This window comes from Mastomys coucha, unplaced genomic scaffold (assembly GCF_008632895.1).
Source record: "Mastomys coucha isolate ucsf_1 unplaced genomic scaffold, UCSF_Mcou_1 pScaffold1, whole genome shotgun sequence".
Lineage (NCBI taxonomy): Eukaryota > Metazoa > Chordata > Mammalia > Rodentia > Muridae > Mastomys > Mastomys coucha.
The window spans coordinates 77,867,905-77,881,070 of NW_022196891.1; the positions used below are offsets into that span (position 1 = coordinate 77,867,905).

Genomic DNA, 13,166 nt, shown 5'->3' on the forward strand with positions numbered 1-13,166 from the left:
AATCTTAAAAAAAAAAAAAAAAGAAAAGAAAAGAAAAGAAAGAAGCTCGAGGGCCGGACACTGGTGGCACATGCCTTTAATCCCAGCACTTGGGAGGTAGAGACAGGCGGATTTCTGAGTTAGAGGCTAGCCTGGTCTACAGAGTGAGTTCCAGGACAGCCAGGGCTACACAGAGAAATCCTGTCTCGAAAACACCCCCCCAACACCTCCCCCCCAAAAAAGACAGGGTTTCTCTGTGTAGCCCTGGCTGTCCTGGAACCCATTCTTAAGACCAGGCTGGCATCAAACTCAGAGATTTGCCTATCTCTGTGCCCCAAGTGCTTCGACTAAAGCCTTGCCTGGCTTTGATTTTTTGTTTTTGTTTTTTCCAGATGGGGTTTCTCTGTGTAGCCTCAGCTGCCCTAGAACTCTGTAGACCAGGTTGGCCTCAAACTCACAGAAATCTGCCTGCCTCTGCCTAGGAACCGCACGACCCGCACACAGCTCTCTGGATTTGCAGAAAAATTCCTTGGGGCAGAAGTGCCAGATCATTCCATTAGTTCGGATCACGTGTGGTCCATAAATCACTTTGCAAAAGAACCTGGAGATTAAAGGCATGTGCCACCACTGCTTAGCTGACCTTAAACATTTTAAAAAATTAAATCGTGTGTGTGTGTGTGTGAGAGAGAGAGTATGTGAGTGTGAGTGTGTGAACACGCGAGCAGCAGCCAGCATGTGCTGTAATAGTCAGATGGAAACTTTAGGGAGCTGGTTCCCCTTTTCAACAGTGGGTTCTGAGGGTCAGACTCAGCTCGTCAGGTTTTCGCGGCAAGCTCCTTTATCCTGAGCTTAAACCTTGAACTTCTCATCCTTCGTCCACATCCGGAGTGCTGCGATTACTGGCTTGTACCACCATGACCGGCTTCTGCGTCACTGGGTATCTATCATGCACGCCACCCAAACACTCTGCCAACTTGAGCTATATTTCTAGCCCAGGTTTCGTCAACCCACACACCGATGCCTTCCAGCTTTCTCTGGACTTTGAAACAACTGGAACGCACGGAAGACCAGACATGGAAATCCTTTCCATCCCTTACCAAAGGCCCTAACCTTTTCTTTGGTATTTGGGTCATTATCCTAATGCCTGGGGTGAGACCCTAGGGCACAGGCCAGGCAGGTGTCAGCATCATCAACAAAGGCAGAAATGAGGACTAAAGATGTGGGATGGGAGCCAGGAGAAGATCTGGCAGAGCTGATCTGAGGAGCCAAGCGCCTGACCAGGGGCCTACACCCAGGGACCTAGAGAAGCTAGTTGTAGGGTCCCTAACAAAGAAAAGACAAGGACAGAGGACGGTTCTGGGAAATGAACTGTTAGCTGGGTGCTTAAGTGGTGGGGAATGGAAGTGGGAAGGGACAGAGAACGGAGAGAGGAAAGAAACACCGTTTCAGATAGCCGCAGGCTGGGCTAGAATCAGGACCGGGGAGGCTGCGAGAGTATTTTTATCTTTACAGTTGAAGATGAAAGCTCAGATATGGAAGTGAGGTTAGAGAAGCAGCAAAACTATGCCTCGGGGAATGAGGAGCTGCTCAGGCATGGCGGTGTCAGTGTTGGCCAGAACTCCACAGCAAGCTTTGGTCCCACTCCTTTCCGTGTGGAAACTGAAGCCTGAAAGTAGGTGGTTTGCAGCAGTGGCCCCGTCAGAATCCTTACTCCGTTTCCCTAACACATCCAGCGGTCGGTCCTGGCCTCGGTGAGGGCACAGAGCAGGTGCAGAGGCCGCTGGTTAGCTGGAAACCTCCAAATCCCAGCCAGAACACACTAGACGCTCGGCGTGTTTGGCCCCAGTTGGCAACGCTGCTGGCCCGGGGCGGAGCAGTAACATGCGGTCCTAGGGAACGCTGGAAATGCTGTATGTACTTTATTTGGGGCAGGATAGAGCTTCGGAACTTTCAAGGTCCCGGCTCTCTGACGCGGCGGGGCTCTCTTGGCTACAGATGGCTGGGAACAGGGTAGGTCCACTGGGCCTGGGGCTCCTCCGCCCTGCAACCCAACTGGGCCAGCTTAGAAGTTCCTGGGGAACATTCAATCACGAACATTTGCGGATGCTTTCCAACGCCGCCACCCTCCTAGGCACGGCCCAGTGCCCTCGCAGTGGGGATGTGCTAGGGCACAAAGGAAAAGCAGTCCGGGGACATCCTTCCCCCCATCCCCCCGAGCCTTGTGGGCGTTAGCTGGTCTGGTCCCGCCCCTAGACCTCCGTGAGGACGGCCACGCGTGGACCAGCGTTAGAGAACCACAGAGGGGCTCATTGCCCGGTCCACCGTGCTCGAGGTCCGGCAGGCACCGGGGAGAGCGAAGAAGAGTCCAAATTAGGTAACGCGTTGACGCGGTTCTGCGCATGTGCAAGAGGCGCCGGAGTTTCACTTTGTAACTTTTAAGTGGCGGGGACGCCGCCCCGCCCCGCCAGGTAGGGACTGACCACTCCCCCGGGCGCGCGCGCGCGCCGCGCCGCCGCCGCCGCCGCCGCCGCCGCAGGTAAATTGGGGAGGGGAACAGCGACGGGGAGGTCGCGGCTCGCCCCTCCCAGGACGCGCGGGCCGGGGTCCTGGGGGTCGGGGGGCTGGGCGCCTCGGATCGCCTTCGCGGGCGACTGTCCGGTGACAGTAGCGGGGTAGGTGGCTAGAGAGTGCCAATCAAACCCCGCGCCGCTGGGACTTCCTGACCGCCCTTGGCTGCGTGGCGGATCCTTCCCTCCACGTCCTCCGCGGGCTTTGGAGTTTGTTTGTGGGCTCCGATCTCCCCGCCTAACCCGAAGGGCAGCGTCGGAGCCCTCTCTTCTTTAATTTCTTAACGAGGCTAGACCCGGCTTGAGCGGACTTCGTACCGTCCGGGCGACCACTCCCTCCTGCCTGGGTAGCACCCGGTGGAGGAAAACCGGGGACTTGGGGAAGAGCGGGAGGGGGAGGGAGGGAAGAGCTGCGACAACCGAGAAACCACATCCGACAACAACTTACCCAGACCTGATAAGCCCGGCTACTTGACACCTCGGGTGAGGTGGAATTGCGGTCTTTCAGTGCCAAACAGGGGCCAACAGCTGTAGGGACTTTTGCAAAAGGCCTGGGAACAACTTTTCTGTCCTGAAGCTTTGGCTAGGTCCCCGGGCCTGCCCTGTTGAGAGTATGGGGTGCAGATGAGGTGGAGGAGGTTCTGAGCATTTGTGTATACGAATATTCATTAGATGTGGGATGGTGTCTATTGCTAAGTGTGTGTGCCTAGGCAGGGCTCCTGAGACCACAGTGTCTAATTACTTTTTTGTTTTGTTTTTTGGCCCCCTCATCCCATGTAGTGATGAAGTTGTGAATACGGCCTTTTGCCTTGCACATTCTAGGCATACATTTGGCTTTGAGCAGCATTCCCATCCCTTAGGGGCTTGTACGATTTCTTCCCCACACCCAGAGCCTTCTCCGCCTGGGCTGGCTGCCCCTTGGTGGGTGTGCTCCCATCTGCCCTCTCAGAGCGTGTTCCTTTGGGAAGGCAAGAAAGGGCTGGCTCATTGAGAGCCCAGGGAATGTTTCTATAGCAGCCTCGGACTCTTCATGTAGCTGCTGGGTGAGGACAGGTCACTCCAACGGGAGGAGCCGAGGGTCTGGGACTGCGGCTTCGGATCTTCTTGCTAGTCAAGCCATCCTTGTTGGCTCTGCCGTATTTGATTTCCCCGATTCTAGCCCCCAGGGGATGTTGAGGCAGAGCTGCTGCCCTTGGTGTCTACCAGAGGCAGCACAGTCGACCTGGCTGTGGAGTCCCTTAGTTCTTCTGTTTGGCTTTTGAGTCAGGGTCTTAATATGCAGCCCTGGATGGCCTCACAGAGGCAGGTGGAACTCACAGAGATCCACCTGCCGCTCCCTCCTGAATGTTGCGGTAAATGGGTGGGTACCACCACATCCTCCTTCCTTTTTGAGACAGAGTTTCTCTGTATAGCCCTGGCTGTCCTGGAACTCACTCTGTAGACCAGGCTGGCCTCGAACTCAGAAATCTGCCTGCCTCTGCCTCCCAAGTGCTGGGATCGAAGGCGTGTGCCACCACTGCCTAGCCCTCCCTTAGTTCTTATCAAACTTTGTAGATTCTCCTGGGAAACCTGCTTGACAAGAGAAAAAAGACTTAATGTGGTCGGCCATTAGGTACCCTCCTAGGTCAAGGCTTCTCTGTTTCTCCAGGCCCCTGAAAGAGTGGCTTTGGTGAGTCACCCTTCCTATCCCCCCCCTGCATCCAGCACCACCCCTGCCCCTCCCTTCCTTGGGACAGCACTCCCTCTGTGAGCATTTATGAGGATGTTTTTCCCTTTCTCCTTCCAAGCCTTCCTTATTTGCTCTGTGGTGGCCCATTTCCCCCGGTTCTAGCTTTAGGGGACCTTTGGGTGCTGCGGCAGCCCTCTCGGTGTCTCTATGAGGCCTTGGCTTGGTATGCCACCTCAAGCCCAGAGCCACTGTGCTTCTGAGGGAGAGAGGCCCTCCTGACCTTGGCAGGGCCTCGTTCCATTGGACGAGAGGCGTGAAGCTGGAGCTGCAGGTCCTGCCAGGTGAAGAGAGAGGAACAGGGCGTTGCAGAGGAACCCAGGGAGGTGGCGGAGATCTTGTTCTAGGAGTTTAGGTACACAGCCAGGTAGGAAGAAAACTCACTGGGCAAGACTGGAAAGTGGGCATGTGGCATAGGAGACATTTGGGCAGGTCTCAGAGTACCAGCAGAGTGTAGAGGGTTCCTGCTGTGAAACTCTATACTGGGAGCAGGTGTCTCTCCTGTGACTTATATATGACACTGGTGGCATCAGGACAGCGTGGCAATGTTGGTGCTGCAGGGGCAGGTCAAAGTGAACAACAGCCTAGCAGGACATGAGAAGCAGGCCAGAGCAGAGGCCTGACTCACTAGGACTTGAAGCTGTCAGGGGTGGGGCGTGGGAGGGGCTGATCCATCTGAGGACATCTCCAGCAGATGCCCGCAGTCCCTCCTCCCCAAGTGTGGCAACTGTACAGTCTTGCATCACCAGGCAGGGATGTTTCACATCCTGGTGGGTTTTTTTTTTTTTCCCCTTTGAAACAGACTTCTGTGGAGATTTCCATTAGTGCCTGGGGTGCCTGAAACCTCAGGAGGTGTCCGCAACCGAGACTGGAGCCTTGTCTATTGGTCTCAAGCTTTCTGTGTAGTCAGGGCTAGCCCTAAAATCCTGATCCTCCTATTTCCTCCTCGAGGGCTGGAGTGGCAGGTCTTCTGAGACCTTGCTCCTCTGGGTGAGGTTTAAAGGAGAGAGAGAAGCAGAAACTTCGGCTCCAGGTGGAGGTGCCGTCCATGACTGCTCACAGCCACTGACCTTATGGTACCAAACACATGTCTACCTACAGCCGCTGCAAGTCCCTTATAGAAGAAGAAAGTGGTCCATTCCCTGAAGCCCAGTCCCCACCCGCCCCATCCTTCTCCCACTTTCTGCCAGGAACATTGCAAGTGTGAGTGTGTGCTAGGGCTTGAGTATGTGTGTGTGTTGCATATGTGAGCCTGTACCTGGTGTGTGTGTGTGTGTGTGGGTCTGTGTGTGTGTGTATTGCATATGTGAGTCTGTGCCTGGTGTGTGTGTGGGTCTGTGTGGGTCTGCACAGCACTGTCAGGAGTCAGAACTGGGACCCCACCCCACCCAACCCAGAACCCCTCACTTAACACTTTCCGTAGTTCAGACATCTGCTTCCGGTTCTCTACACCCCCCCTTTTCTTGACCCTAATACTTCTGCCTCTCTGATAGGGAGAAGGGATGGACTTTGAGGAAGGAAGTCCTCTGAGGATTACAATTTAAGCAGACTTGGGGAGGTGGGAGCCTGGAGAGGGAGGGGCCTCCTTACGACATCGCACTCATAAAGGATGTGAAACAGGCCAGAAACTGGGCATCAAGTCCTCAGGCTTCAGTGCCAGGGGACAGACTGTAGATTTCCATTAAATTGGCCAGGGGTTCTGGGAGCCTTCAGGAGTCAGCACCGCAGCCTGCAGCTGTGCCTGTTTGAAACACTGAACCTTCTGTTAGAGGGGAGGCGTGAATGGAAGAGGGTGGAGCTGAGCACAGCTGTGCCCTGAGCCTGAGCCTCGCCCTGGAGAGGGCCTAGGCCTCTTGGCTGTCCCTCCCACTTTTGCCTCTCTCTGGGAAGGCCTATGTTCTGTCGGCAGTTACTGAGTGAAGACCCAGGCTCTGGGAGTCGGGGTTGGAGGTTCAATCCTGCTGCACCCAGCTTCTTAGTTTGGAAGATGGCTGGCTTTAAGTTTCTGGAACTTAGGTTCCAAGAACAAGTAACCAGCTCTGGAGAGCCCGGCTCTGACATTCTGAGGGTACTTGGGGTGGCCTCCTGTCCTTTTCTCTGATGGACCAACAGTGTTCCTGGCTGTCCTCAGCTGGCGGCTGAAGCCTTCTTCCTTTCCCCAGCCTTTGTGGTCCTCTTTCCTCTCTCCTGTCTGTTTCTGGATGCTCTGAGGACTCTTGGGGAGTTATTTTCCCAGCAGCACTTGAGGCTAGGAGGAACTTCAGCAGGGGCTCCCTCTGACCACCCTCACCCCTTTATCTCATTTACTCCTTTTTGGGGCATCTGCTCTTCGCATCCCTGAATCGGTCCTCTAATCTGACCGTCCGGGCTGTCCCTATAAATGGAGCTAGTCTTTGTGGACTCTACCATGCACAGAGTTGTGATGCCCCGGTTCTGTGTTCCACCTGCGTGGGCGTGGGCAGATGGGAAGCACCTACCTTTGGCTGTGGTAGCCCTGGCTGGGGGAAATGGCGAGTTCACACTCTGATCTTACACTTCTTGTTCCCTAGGGAGAGAAGGCACAATGACCAGCTCCCCGTTCCTGGATCCCTGGCCTTCCAAGGCTGTGTCTATCCGTGAGCGTCTGGGTCTTAGGGACCGGCCGCCCAATGACTCCTATTGCTACAACTCAGCCAAAAACAGCACTGTGCTTCAGGGGGTCACCTTTGGAGGCATCCCCACGGTCCTGCTCCTAGATGTCAGTTGCTTTCTGGTAAGATTCCCCTCTCAGTTATGTATTTAACCTTTTGTTCTTTAGGACCTTCTAGGAAACTCTCGTGAGGTAGGTGCTTATGCCTGTGTGTGCTCTGTGAGCCTGGACATGGGGTAGACCTTGAGTTCTGGAACCATTGAAATGATTCCTTCCTCAGAGGACTTGGGGATTGCGTAGGGCCTTGTGTGTCAGCGAGATCCAGATTACATAGCCACTAGCCAGCCCTGTCTTGTCTCACTGGCCCTCAGGGTGGGCGGCATGAGAGGTGCAAACGGGGGATATGGACCAGGGTTAGAGCAGGTGCGACTACTAATGTGTGAGTGGTATTTCCTTTTGCCCTGGGATGCCCGGGACTTTCGGGAACCAGAAATAGGTTCTTTGAGCTGACCTTAGGGGACGTGTATCTCTTTCCTTAATGTTGACCTTCTGTCCACGAAGATTCTTCCCTTGAAACAGGGGTTATTATCTTTGCGGTGTGACTCACCAACACTTGAGATGTGTATGTGTGTGTGTGCGTGCATGTGTGCAAGTTTGCATGTGTATGTGCGCGTGCGCGTGCGTGTATGGTTGGTTAGGGCTAGAACCCAGGGCCTTGTGCATATGCCACACTCCACAGGCACTTTCCTACAGAACCATATCCCAGCCTGACTAGTGTAGGTTTCTTGGGGTTAACATGTACTGTCTTTTCACAAACACCCCCAGAACAGTTGTTCCCTGGACCTTAGCTTCTAAGAACGGAGACCGTGGGGTAGATGGGAGGGTGGAGTTCACATCCTAGGGCTTCCTGGAGCTGGGTGGCCAGGTTGAGTAGGGAAGCTAGGATGGAAAGGGGAGATAGTCAGGGGACCCCACTTCCTGCCAGGCAGGAGCAGGGCTTCCTACACCCACATTTCCTGACCCCTAAACTTGACCACAGGAAGGGCATCTCTTCCTAATTTTGGTTCCTGGGATCAAGGTCACTTTGTTGCCTCTGAGGTTTGCTACCTGGTTTCTCATCTGGGCTGGTACGGGAAACGGCCTGTTTCCACCTTGGCTTTCAGGAAACATGGAATCCCAACAAACATTCCCAGCAAGCTCCTTCTGGCAGGAGAATGGTTCTTCGTGCTTGTGGGCCCAGAGGGGGGAGCAGGCAGGGCGGTGTGGCAGATGGGGAGAGTTGGCCAAGGTGAGGGGTCTGGCCAGGACTAAGTGGGGAGCAGCTTAGGGGAAAGTCACTTTTATCTAGATTGTGTTGGGAGAAGCCTTTTTTCCCCCCCATGAGGGACAGGGTCTTACTATGTTGCTGCAGATGATCTCTGGGCTCCTGGCTTCAAATAATCCTCCTCTCTCAGCTACTCAAAGAGGCGGGATGGCAGGTTTGTTCAGCCATCATGGATTTGGGGAGATTATTGTCATTGGCACCGGAGAGTGAGTCCAAGTCTTCTCATATTTTGCCATTCTGTGCTACCCTAAGCCCTCTGAGTTTGGGTTTTTATTGCGGGAATTTATAGGGTCAAGTGGAGGCTATGTTGGAACCAGAGAAGAGCTAGGTGTTGGGGGAGATGCCCACACTGTGTGCAGAGAGGCAAGAAATGACAGAGGGTGACTGTATCCCAAGGGGCTTGCTTGTGCTTGTTCTACAGTGGGACTCATCTGTCTTTGGGAACACATCATCCTCATCACATTAGTCAGGGTTCTCTAGGGTCACAGAACTTATGGGGAGTCTCTATATAGTAAGGGAATTTGTTGATGACTTACAGTCTGTAGTCCAACTCCCAACAACGGTCAGCAGCAGCTGTGAATGGAAGTCCAAGCATCTAGCAGTTGTTCAGGCCCACAAGGCAAGCAGGCAAAGAAGAGAGAGAGCAACTCTTCCTTCTTCCAATGTTTTTATGTAGGTTTCCAGCAGAAGGTGGGGCCCAGATTACTGGTGTGTGCCACCGAGCCTTGATTTGGGACTTGCTTTGTCCCAGATGACCTTGAACTCAGAGATCTCCCTGCCTTAGTCTTCTGGGATTCATAGCCACTATGCCTCAAGAGCTCCATGCCACGATCCAGATCAGAAATTTGTATATCTCCTAGCCACCAGATTAGGAACACAGGTGAGCCTTCCAATTCTGGATTGTAGTTCATTCCAGGTGTAGTCAAGTTGACAACCAGGAATAGCCACTATAACTTCCTGACTCACCTTAAGAAAATCCCACAGAAATTCAGGGCTTATGGATTGCCCTTAATGAAATAACATCTGCCCTCAAAACCTAATACATCTAAGGTGCCAGGTTCCACTAAATAAACACATGACCAAAGCAGGCAGGCCTGTGCTGTTTTCGATGTCTTTCCCCCATCTCTGACTCTCAAAGGAGCCTCTGTAAGTTGGAGAGAGAGGTAGAGACACACTAGAGAGCTGGCCAAGGCGGAGGTCAAGGGTCTGAGGAGGCAGGTGAGTGTCTCAGACATTTGGACATATTAGGCAGAAGTGGGTCTCATTTCTAAAGTCCATAAGGTTGTTGCTGTCACACAGGCCTGTTCTTCTGTCCCAGCTCTCTGGGGTTGGGCTGGCCTAGAGCACCAGGGCATCACGGGGTTCATTGGATGGATGCACTCGCTGTGTGGAGTCCACAAGCTTGCCTTTAGGGGAAGAATTGGACGCAAAACAAATGAAATGTAATTTTTAAAAAAAGCAAGCCAGCCGGGCGGTGGTGGCGCATGCCTTTAATCCCAGAACTTGGGAGGCAGAGGCAGGCAGATCTCTGAGTTTGAGGCCAGCCTGGTCTACAGAATGAGTTCCAGGACAGCAAAAAAAAAAAACCAAAGCCAGGTGCAAACCTGTAGTCTCAGCTACCGAGGGCTAAGGCTGGAGGATCACTTGAGCTCAGGAGTTGGAGGCAAGCCTGGGCTACCTAGTGAGGGCTTGACTCTAAGAACAAGGTTTTGGTCTGAGGTAAAGAGGGGAGGGGCTTTTTCCACTCTGGTGGGGTCAGACCTCACCTTCTGACTTGGGGTCTGCTGTGGCTGATGTGCTGGACTAGAAAGACTCCATCCAGGCCTGAGGCCGTGTGACAATGTTGGTGGTGTGGGCATAGTGGAGGGTGGTGCCAGGCGGCTGAGCTGTGTGGATGGAGTCCTCTAACCCTCTAAGTCTGGCTACCCCCAGAGCCCAGACAGTCTACTTTGACTCACTCTCCTTTTTCCTTTCAGTTTTTAATCCTGGTGTTTTCCATCATAAGGAGAAGGTTCTGGGATTATGGCCGCATAGCCCTGGTATCGGAAGCAGGCAGGTAAGTAAAACAACAGGACATTTTACCTAGAATGTGAGTACATCTGTGCATCCTTCTGGGTGTGAATATTGTGTATGGATATGTGTGCATTGTGAATATATGCGTGCATGTTGATGCATGTACATTTACATGTATATGCATGTGTATGTGTGTATGTATGTATATATGTATGTATATATGTATATATGTATGCATGTGTGTGTATTTCTGGGATGGACTGGAGCCAGGCTTATGCCAGGAACTGTATCTTCCTTTATTTTGCTCACCAAAGATCCCTGTGAAGCCTCGCTGCTTAGAGCTGCCTGTTTCACAGGAAACCAAGGGGGAGATCCTCTGTTTCCGGGGGCTCTGGTTTCAGGCTGTGGAAGATCAGCATTGTTTTTAGAGTTTTGTCACCAGGGAAGGAGGAGGCCATTTTTTTGTTCACTTTGCACACATCGCCCTTAGAACACCACCTTGGAGCCTTTAATCCCAGCACTTGGGAGGCAGAGGCAGGCGGATTTCTGAGTTTGAGGCGAGCCTGGTCTACAGAGTGAGTTCCAGGATAGCCAGGGCTATACAGAGAAACCTTGTCTCAAAAACCACCATCCCCCCCCAAAAAAAACAAAAAAAACCAAAAAAAAAACCAAACCAAACCAAAACACCAAAACACCTCCGCCACAGCATCATGCTCCAGGTTCAGTGAGAGGTTCTCTCAAAACATAAGAGACACTCAGGAAGATGCCACGTGTTGGTTCCTGGTCGCCACATGTGTGTGCACATACATCTGCACACACACACACACACAGCACCGTATTTAACATATCAGTTCATTCACTTTGACATGCACACTTTAGCATTTTCTCACCATTAGAATTGGAATGTCTCTTTCTAATCTGTCTGTCTGTCTGTCTGTCTGTCTCTCTCTGTCTCTCTGTCTCTCTGTCTCTCTGTCTCTCTGTCTCTCTCTCTCTCTCTCTCTCTGTCTCTCTGAACTTATGATCCTCCTGCCTCCGCCTTCAATTGAGTCCTGGGATAACAGGTGTGTACTACCATGCCCAACACGGGAGTATTATCAATTGTAGCTTAATTGGCAACATTGTATCTCTCTTAATGAGTCATTTAGAAATTTTGTATCCGATTACCACTGGTATCTTAAATTAGATAAAATATAGTGTGTATGCATATACATGTGTTTTTTCACAGTTTTTCTTACGTAGAATGCGAATTTGGTTTTTCCAAGAAGATACTTCTTCACTTGTCATAGGATTATTTTGTTGTTGTTAAAACATTTTATTCATTTTATGAATGTGAGCACATTGTAGCTGTCTTCAGACACACCAGAAGAGGGCATCAGATCCCATTACACATGGCTGTGAGCCACCACGTGGTTGCTGGGAATTGAATTCAGGACCTCTGGAAGAGCAGTCATTGCTCTTAACTGTTGAGCCATCTCTCCAGCCCCTTTTCTTTCGGACTCCCCACAGCTCCTCTCCCCATATCCCTCCTCCTCCCCTCGGAGAAGGAGGAGCCCCCCCATTACAATTTTTTATTTTATATGTATGGGTGTTTTACATGAATACATGCATGCATGTCTGTGTACCACATGTGTGCTTGGTGCTGGCAGAGTTCAGAAAGTGTCCACAAGAGGGTGTCGGGTCCTCTGGAACTGAAGTCACAGATGGTTGTGAGCCACCGCGTGGGTGCTGGGAATTGAACCCAGGTCTTCTGGAAGAGCAGCGGGTGCTCTTAACCACAGAGCCATCTCTCCAGCCCCCATAGGTATGTGTTTTGAGGGGGCCCATTCCAATGATGAGGCCTTGCGAGTATTGCTGTTTTTCCTTAACAACTTGTTCCCCTGCTCCCTTGTGTGTCCGTGTCCACTCTTTCTCAGGCTGTTTTTCTGGAATGAAGCCCCTATTACCTGTCATTCCAGTCACTGTGGTAGGATAAAATGCAGCATTACACATTGATTTGGATGTGTTAGGAAATGCACAGTAAACAGGCAACACCCTGAAGTTCTTGTAGGTGGACCGGTCAGTGCTGAGGTTGAAAGGTGTGTACATAGCTACGGTCCCTTGATACCCTGGCCCTGGGGTGTGCACATAGCTATGGTCCCTTGATACTCTGGCCCTGGGGTGTGCACATAGCTACAGTCCCTTGATACCCTGGCCCTGTACACAGTCCATACATCACTGAGTTTTATGCCATATGGGTTTATGGGCATTGCTTCCATATGCTTTTTGGAGTAGTATATATTTGCTGCCACCACTGAGAGTCGATAACTTTGATCCTGAACTCTAAGATTAGAAAGCAAAATACTGGACATGTATATTCAACCTTTTTTAATTTCAGAATTACTTATCTGTTTTTTTTTTTTCCTTTTGTGTCTACAGTGAGGCCAGATTCCAGAGACTTTCTTCTTCTTCTTCCTCAGGACAACAGGACTTTGAAAATGAGCTGGTTGGTATCCAATGGGTGGCTGTTTTGCGCCTCGAAGGGCAGAGGGTACGGCCTGGCAGTAAAGATTGATTGAGGTCTAGGCGGTTGCTCTCCTGGTTTAGTGACTAACCATGACTGGGAGCGCTCGGCTCTGGGGAAAGCTCCCCTCCACATGGACAGAAACACGAGGGCTTGGAAGTATTCTAGAAGGAGACAGTGGTTAAACGACCCCTCACGGCAAGGCCCCCTTCACTTTCCAGGAAGAGCGGGCTGTGGCTCTCCTGGGCTTTACCAACAGCTTGTCTCTTACCTTTGTGGTTCTTGTAGAAGAGTTAATTATTGACGTGTCTGCTAGATTCTGAGCCAAACCTGAGCAGGGATCCTGCCTCATCCAACCTTGTCCCCAGCACTAGGTATCTGGTAGGTACTTAGTCACTGTTGACTGAGTGACAAGCAAATATTTG

At 51.9% G+C, this 13,166-nt stretch overlaps 1 protein-coding gene across 3 annotated transcripts in view; it reads left to right on the forward strand.

Moving 5' to 3' along the window:
* Positions 1–1,968: 1,968 nt before the first annotated feature.
* Positions 1,969–13,166, forward strand: part of Tmem63a (transmembrane protein 63A) — a 35,796-nt gene continuing 24,598 nt past the window's right edge. The window contains exons 1-4 of one of the 3 annotated variants that reach the window (XM_031391242.1): positions 1,969–1,989; positions 6,822–7,024; positions 10,202–10,281; positions 12,657–12,723. In XM_031391242.1, coding sequence (XP_031247102.1) covers positions 6,836–7,024; positions 10,202–10,281; positions 12,657–12,723 — 336 coding nt within the window. In that variant the 5' untranslated portion in view covers positions 1,969–1,989; positions 6,822–6,835. Of the gene's footprint in view, positions 1,990–2,256; positions 2,354–2,388; positions 2,516–6,821; positions 7,025–10,201; positions 10,282–12,656; positions 12,724–13,166 lie in introns of those variants that run through there. The other 2 variants (XM_031391238.1, XM_031391235.1) reach the window with 2 other exon arrangements.